Source organism: Podarcis cretensis, assembly GCF_951804945.1.
Source record: "Podarcis cretensis genome assembly, chromosome: 3".
NCBI lineage: Eukaryota > Metazoa > Chordata > Lepidosauria > Squamata > Lacertidae > Podarcis > Podarcis cretensis.
Window position 1 is genome coordinate 63,179,316 of NC_137172.1, and position 8,049 is coordinate 63,187,364.

The window sequence follows — 8,049 nt, forward strand, 5'->3', positions numbered from 1 at the left end:
AGGCATGGGGGAATGAGGAAGACCCCATTAAGCTAGCAGGGGCTTCTGCTAGTGTGTTGCATTTGTTGAATCCAGCCCTAAGAGTATCTAATGGTTGTTTTCAGGGAACTACACAGTCGCCCCTCTTCTCTCCTCCAACTCATGTTGTGTCCTATATGTTCTAAAATATGTAAATTGTTACAAAGTAAGGGGGGAATTGATAAATGAACACTTTTTGCTTCCCAAAGCCTCATGCTTATGGATGCTGGAAAAATACATCATTATGATATCCTCAGAACAAAGGAAACTATTTTTTAAAAAATTAGTTGTATTTATTAATGACAAATTTTATTGGCGACAATGGGACACATTATTTATATTATTACCACTGAAATAGGCAGCTTCTCTCTGCAGCTGAACAAAGCTGCTGGTTTCTGTTAGAGCAGGTGCTAAGAAAACATCCATTGTGTTTTCCATTCATCTGTCACAGCTGCTGGTGTAAATAGATTGCACAGACTATTAGCATCTCACATTAGCAGATACATTAACTGGCAAAAATTTTTTTTAAAGCTAAGTGTATAGGAAAGTAACAACATTCAGCCTTTCCTGTTAATTCACACGTTCCCATAGATGCTATATCTTTCTAAAGATTGACAGCCTATCAAATGGTTTCAAGTCCACTTTCAAGCTCATCTATGTGTTCAGTACAAACACAAGGCTTTTCTGGCTAGCGACATTTCAGAGCTTAAAACTTAAATGTGCAAGTAAACACTACCCCTTCTTATTATTTTTGATACGTCTTCACGTGTGTGATCTATTTGCCAGGAGCAGCACTACAGTTTGGCAACATCAGTAGTTTTCAGTGTCAATTATTTGATTTAACATTTTGGTTTTACAAAAATCACACTTTATACAACTTAAAAATTATTATATAGCACCTTACAAAATTCCAAAGGCGGAAAGCCCTCAAAAGCCTAATAACTGAATATTTTAATGTGCTGAAAATTACACAGTTTGTCCATTTAACATAAAGTATTGGAGAATGGGCACCACATGTTGTCTTCCCCATGGAAATATGCCCATGTAAGTGGCTATTCCAGCACCACCCTCCAGCTGACCTACGCTGCATCTTCACTGTGGCAACATGGAACATAGGTTTCTATGAAAGATCTCTTGATGTATCTATAATGTGAGAAGGAACATTAAGGCAGGCACATCAAATTCCAATTGGTTGGAAGGCCATTTTCCCCTCCTTTCAAGTGCCCAAAGGCAAAAACTTAAAACTAATGTCAGCGTGATCTAAATTAGTCTCAGTTTATATATCAAAATGGTAAAGGTTTTAAATGATTCCTGTAACTTTGAGAAGTAATATGGATAAAAAAATTACAAAATATTATTAAAAGTATTACAAAGGTTACAGTAAGCCCCTTTTCCCATTAGTTTCCTACCCCAGAATCTGATTCAGTAATTACTGAAGGGGCAACAGTGGAGGTCCTTAATGCCCTAGTAATTAGGCCATTGAGACCATAACTGTATTACAGGACATCTGAAGAGGCCTGGCTTCCTTCCTTTTGAAATGGATCCTTTAACTACTGTTTCTAAAAGGCTGCAGTAAAAAGGAAAATATAATCACAGAATTGGAGAGACTGAAGGGACTATGAGGGTAATCGAGTCCAATTTTCTGCAATGCAGGAATCTTGTGCCCAACACGCGTTAGTTAAAATCAGAGATCAGGGCCTGTGCATTCCTACCTTCCGCTACCCTAATCAACTGAGAACTGCTTATGTCTTGTTTCCTACCCGTGCCTTAGGAGTATGGAATCTGCATAGCAGTTCAGAAGCTATAATGTTCCCATACTGACGTCAGTGGAGTTGAGCCAGCTATAAGGACATAGAAATTGCCTGCAGAAACAGACAGTTTGGTCACATGTTCACTGTGATGCATGGCTGCACATGCAGCCACACTGTAGCAACCTATACAGCCATCTTACATTTTTGTAAACCACTTGGAAGTTTTATTATATAGTTATATATAAACATTGTGAAACAAGTATTATATTGGCACTGATAGATATTAAGGCAATGGGCTAAGTAGGAAAATATTAGGAAATATATTTAGTTAAGGACACTTATGGTTATTAAGGCTATAATCTGAATTGTTGAGGTTTTAGCTTTTCCTGATAAGCCAAACTTCATTGTGTCTGTTCAGCAATTTAAATGGACTATCATAGCCAGCAGTATAATAGACCTTTTCTTGAAAAGTTTTTCCATCCCGCTTCAGACTTTCAGCAAGTGCCAGTATTTCATCCTGGTTCTTTTTAGCATTGGCAAATCCTCCAAAAGATCTGTTGAGAACAAAAAAACGAAGTATTCTGTATGTGTTGAGACTACTGTTTTATGTTCTAAGTAGAACACCTGTGTACGTGATAGACAAATGTAGGCAAGCCACATGGAATCAACACTCATAAACCAGTATTAGTAAATTTTTCTACCTACGATGGTCCAAATCAGTGATTTCATTTATATGTAACTAAATTTATGTTGAGGAAACAAGAATCCTTTCCATTTCATTGCAGAGGGATTCAAAGATCCTTGCTCTGCAACATTCTCGTGTATACATTTTGAAAGCTGCTGTGTGGCAGTTGCTCAATCTCCTTCTACAGGCAAGGACAGTAGTAACTTATATGGCGTGCATTGTGGGAACATGGGAAACTCTACAAGCCACTTCACATGCATGGCTAGATCCCGTGACAATGCCACTGAGCTTGAGTTTGGGCAGTAATTTCTTGGACACAATGTTTGTGTGAACCAGCGTAGCTACATGGAAGCTGTCTACACAGCAGATATTTTAATAACTAGTGTCTCAAAAAAATCACTGCAGTTCTTTTGCAACCTGGGCCAGGATGGAGCACCGACATGAAGGCACCAGTTCATTCATTCATATCTATATATATGTATATATAAAACAGCTTTTAATGTCACAGACGCTATATATGTGAGCAAGAACATGCAGGCCCCAGTTTTGAGCTCACTTTTAAGGGAAAGAAGAAACAAGAAGGCACTGGAGAAAGCTCTTGTTTACACAAATACATTTCACCAGGACTGTATGGCTCGCCTGAAGGGCAGTTTGGATTTTTACAGCTCCACAAAGCAGAAAGAACTGTAGCAAAAATATTAATGGAGAAAATCGCTCATCTTCCCCATTAAAGCATCCAAGAAGGTTTATTAAACTTCTAGTTTCAGCAGTTTTTCTTTCCAGTTTCTTCCACCTCCCATATCTGCACCTTCATGAAACACATAAAACCTTGACACAATACAGTTACCACAAGGTGGCAGTCAAAGTTAGCAGACATTTTCCAAGATAAATTACAAAAATGGTGTTGGCCACACGGAGGTAGTCTTGGGGTTGATGGGAGTTACAGTTCAGCCAGCATGGCTAATGGCTAGGGAAAGTGGAAGCTGTAGTTCTCCACACCTGGTGCAGGTTATAGACACACATGCTTACCTGACAAACACAGTAATTGCTGGCCTCGTTTCAATGAAGACATCTGCCTCTGATGGCTTAGGTGGATTTGCCTGGTGTTGAGGTGGCACGTAAAAAGAGACGGTTGTTGTGGACTCACAGAACGGGCCAGCACCTGGCTGCACATAGCATGTCACTGGAGCTGTCATGTCTATCTTTACTCCTGCAAGAGGCAAGATATTACTAGCTACACTTAACACATTATCAAAACATTACAAAAGAAAGGATGGAATAAAACAGGAATAGATTGCTAAGATTACAGGGGGGTATGAAGGAAGCAAGAGCATCTCTAATCCACACCAGAGTGATCAGGACCTCAACCTGAAATAAGGCTGAACTAGATGACATCACCTGTGCTTTCCAACACTAAAATTCCTTTGGGACGTTGGGTTTTTAGTTAGAAATTTGGATTCTCTCCTTTACAGTTTCTCACATTCCCCCACCAAAAAGACACACCCGAGGTATATTTTCAAGAAGAAGATGAAGAATGTGTGCTTAGTGTTTGTCTCCCGCCAAAGGGAAGCTGATTTCAAGGGAAACACAAGTAGAGCAAAACACACCTTACCTTTTTCATTCTTGCCCTTAATATAATTAAAGAGCTTAGTAAAACCAGTATTGATAGCTGAATCCCAGTCCACAGTTTTAACAGATGTGCAAACCCATTTGGCTGGTTCATACTGTCGAATTTCATAATCAGAAGCCTTAAGGGAAAAAACCACAGGAGACAAATCAAGATTTGTTACCTGGTAATTTTCATATAATAAACTCTGAATAGTTGTTGAACTATTTAAAAGGAAAGTAGGAAGAGCAACTAAAAACAAGTAAATGAAATTGTGTTCCCTATTGTCTCTAGACCATGGGTTGTCAACCTGGTCCCTACCTAGTGGGCGTTTCAGGATTCTAGGTGGGCGGTAGGGGGTTCTACGGCACAAGCTGAATCCTTCCATCAAGCACTGGTGGGCGGTAAGGAAATTTTACCATCAAGAAAGATGCATTAGTGGACGGTAGGTATAAAAAGGTTGACTACCCCTGCTCTAGACAGAGAAAATGCCTATCACAATGCATATTGTGATAAGGGCTGTCAATTGTTACAAAAACACACAAAACCAATCTCTTTCCTTGATTTTATCTCACTAGTCATTTACCCATTGCTATTCTGCAAACTGATCCCATACACACTCCTTCATACCAAGAGCTTAGGACCAAAGTAGACTCCATATAGCAGATGCAGTTTGCTACTGCTTTTATTTTCATGAATAGTAGTAATAGGAGGTTGCCACCCAAAGCAATTGAATTGGGAGGGGGGGGAGGAGGAGGAGGAACTGATTAACTTTTTCTCCTCTGATCAGTTTCCCTTTCAAAATGGCCTTCCTGCTGTTTTTCCAACTAAATAGTGAAAGCTCACTGTTCTCCATGATGGAAAAACAGCTTGTAGAAGACAATTTTTGAGTGGGGAAATTACCACTAACCCCAGGCACTGTTAATCCCAGGTAAACAAGTCATCTTTGAGTGTCCCAGGTCCTCTCTTTTTAAAAATGTATTGTCTGGTCCCAGGGTGGTTGTGAGGATGAAATGGGCAGGGGAGAACTATGTTTGCCACCTTGGAGGAAATATAGTATATAAAGAGTAGTAAATAAAATAACTTTGTTATTCTCAGCCTCACTCCTGATATGTATATTTGGGGGCAGGAGATGCCACAGAGCTTAGCAGCATTGAGAAATAAGGAAGATGGTGGCGGCAACAGTGACTGCAAACGCTTCACCCCCAGCACTATAAAGGAAAGCACTGGGCCCACCAGCATAGCTGCTGAAGAACTTTCTAAGTATTTGAAGGTGTTTCTGCTGCAGCATCACATGGTAAGGCCAGGTTCAGTCCTTAAGTGTATTTGGGCAGCAGGAGGAGGAGGAATAAATGTGCCACAGAGTTTTTTCTTCGCCTGTCTTGTTGGAAGACCACAATCTGCTTGACTGTTTGGGTTGCCACTGGAAGTTTTGCATGGCAATCAATGGTTTGAAGAAAAAGGGAAGCAGTAATCGGGGAGCTTGGAGGAGACCCAGCTGCCCCTTAACAGTTGGGGCTCCCTTAATGCAACAGTTGCTCTCCTGGTATGTCTTCAAGGAACCAATGACAAATCCTGGAGAATATTTACTTATTTCCCCTAATGTGCTCCTTAATTACTTCCCACAACAGTCCTGTGAGGGAGGTTAGGCTGAGAGGCAACGACTGAACCAAAGTCGCCCAGTGAGCTTCATGGAGTGAGTGGGGATTTGAACCCTGGTCTAAAATTTGTTTGAAGTATAGGCACTCTGCGTTTTTGCGACTGAGTCTTTGAGGCGGTTTATAAAACCACTGTTGTTGTTGTTGTTGTTGTTGTTTAGTCGTTTAGTCGTGTCCGACTCTTCGTGACCCCATGGACCAGAGCACGCCAGGCACTTCATAAAACCACTAACAATGATCAAATAAAAACTTAAAATTCATCCAGCCACACAGCCAGTAAAAGAAATAGCAGAAGCAACATGGTAATTTGGAAAATCCCATGAAAGCATCTAAAAAACAAGAGCAGGTGCCAGCTGAATATTTCTGAACATTCAGCCCCACCACACCACACGACCCCATTTCTCATGAATAGAGAGGGTGGGGAGCTACTGAATTGTGCTCTCAGATCTTTTAAATACACAGCAAGGCCCCTGCAGAGGGAAGAGGGTTACGTTGTTCTTCACCCCAGTGGTCTTCCCCTCCCCAACCCCAGCCGATTTTCTTTTTAAAAAAAAGTTGGGAGAAATGTTACATGAGCTTGCTGTTTACTTTGGCAATAAGTAAGTCTTTGTGGGAATTGAGCACCAATGTTGCAATACTCAATCGGATGATCCACTTGAGAACAGGAACCAAATATCTGGCTGGGTATCTGTATGTAAGTGCTAGCTTTCCTCTCACAACACCTTAGCATGCATTTCTCCCTCCTTGCTTTCCTAGCCCACTGTTTTCCACCTTCAAAGGCTGAAGACCACACAGTTAGAAGGCTTATAAGCTGAAGTTCGCTTCTACAATCCTTTGTCCTAGAAGAGCTCAGCATTAAAATTTGTTTCTGAACACATATATTTCCTGCAGCCACTGATAATTAAACATGTTCAGAACTTTTAAACCTGCAACATTTAACATTTTAAAGATGTATTTGTAAATATTTATTTTTACCAAGAAAAAATGCATGGTGTCCAAGACATATTTTCTGGAATGAGATGAACAATTTCCTAACATTTAAATCTTCAGAAATGACTGCAGTATGTAGCCATGTTAACAGAGTTCAAACTTCAGGTTCTCTCAGTAATGCAAGGTTATCCTTAATCAATGACATAGATTTAAATTGCAATCTGAAGGTATTTCCAAAAATAATAATAGGTTAATCAAACTCATTTACACTGTTGCATTACTCAACCACAGTACCTCGTAACTTTGCTTTCAAAGCGCTCCTTGTGCATTTAAAAAACCCTTTACATCCACTTACTACATATGTCAATACATAGACAAAATGTGGAGTCAACAGAGGGGCTTAGGATAATACCCAGGGGAAGAAGAAGAAGGCAATGCTATATTAAATTATGCCTGTTGGATGTTTTCATGTTATTTTCCCTGGGATACTTGCATTAGTTCTTGCATCTTCCAGTGAAGTCTTGCTGAACCCAAAATTTAGACTTTTTGGCAACAGTGATATTTCCAGCTGCAATAGGGAACTCTCACACGTAATGAACCCCTGCTTAGGTGTCGCCCACTCGATCACATATTTAGTCAAGCAATTTGTGTTTAGGACTCCGCTCAGGGACGTGTATATGCATGTGTGCAAATCTCTTCCCCTTCCACTTACTGGATGCGATCAAGGATTAAGCGGAAAGTCACCTTCCAGTCATTAAAAACAACAACCATAAACGCTGGTCACCTGGTTTGGCAGGGCTGTCCATTTGGGCATCTCCAGCCCAGTAGAGAAGAGGGCTTGTTTTATAGTCTTCAGCATCCTGGGTGGAGAAAAGGAACGACGTTAGAGCTTCCCTTCCACATTCTGCATGTGCACCTGCACATCTCTTCCCTCAGAGCCCGTCCCTTTGTATTCAACGGAGTATGCAGAAAGGCAACTGGTGCAAACACTTTCCCCAGTATGGAAATGTATTGCAAAAAGCTGCGCCTAGTATTATTATTATGTTTTAAGGCGCAGCTTCCCTAAAGCAGAAACCAAAGCGCAACCTTCGCAATTCCCCCCCCCCCCGTTGCCCTTTCAAATCCCCCCGCCGCATCCCCTCTACCCATATTCCCCTTCGCTCCCGGCTCCTGCCTTTCTGTCTGCCGGCAGCACCTTCCGTCTCTTCCTCGCTCTCCTTGCATAAGGCCCCGGCGCCTTGTGTAACAACATTTCAGGCGACGCTCTCCGTGGCGTCGGAAACACCCAGGGCGGGGAGGGGAGGTGGCCTGGGATACTATGCTGCGAAGGAGGGGAGCAAACAACCTCCCCCTGGCAAAGTTGTGAGGAAGAGCCGCTGACGGCATTATGGGGGGGGGGGG

The 8,049-nt window shown here is 41.4% G+C and overlaps 1 protein-coding gene across 3 annotated transcripts; it reads right to left on the bottom strand.

The window, feature by feature from the left end:
* Positions 1 to 289: 289 nt before the first annotated feature.
* On the bottom strand, positions 290 to 8,049 carry HEBP2 (heme binding protein 2). Of its 3 annotated transcripts, none has more exons than XM_079970982.1 (5): positions 7,844 to 8,049; positions 7,433 to 7,508; positions 4,067 to 4,202; positions 3,484 to 3,664; positions 290 to 2,323 (listed from the first exon to the last, which is right to left on the bottom strand). In XM_079970982.1, the coding sequence occupies exons 1-5, from the start codon at positions 8,032 to 8,034 to the stop codon at positions 2,146 to 2,148; spliced, it is 762 nt and encodes a 253-aa protein (XP_079827108.1). In that variant the 5' UTR covers positions 8,035 to 8,049; the 3' UTR covers positions 290 to 2,145. The 3 variants fall into 3 exon arrangements, with proteins under 3 accessions (XP_079827108.1, XP_079827107.1, XP_079827109.1); XM_079970981.1 differs by having other exon boundaries at positions 7,823 to 8,049; XM_079970983.1 differs by having other exon boundaries at positions 7,816 to 7,918.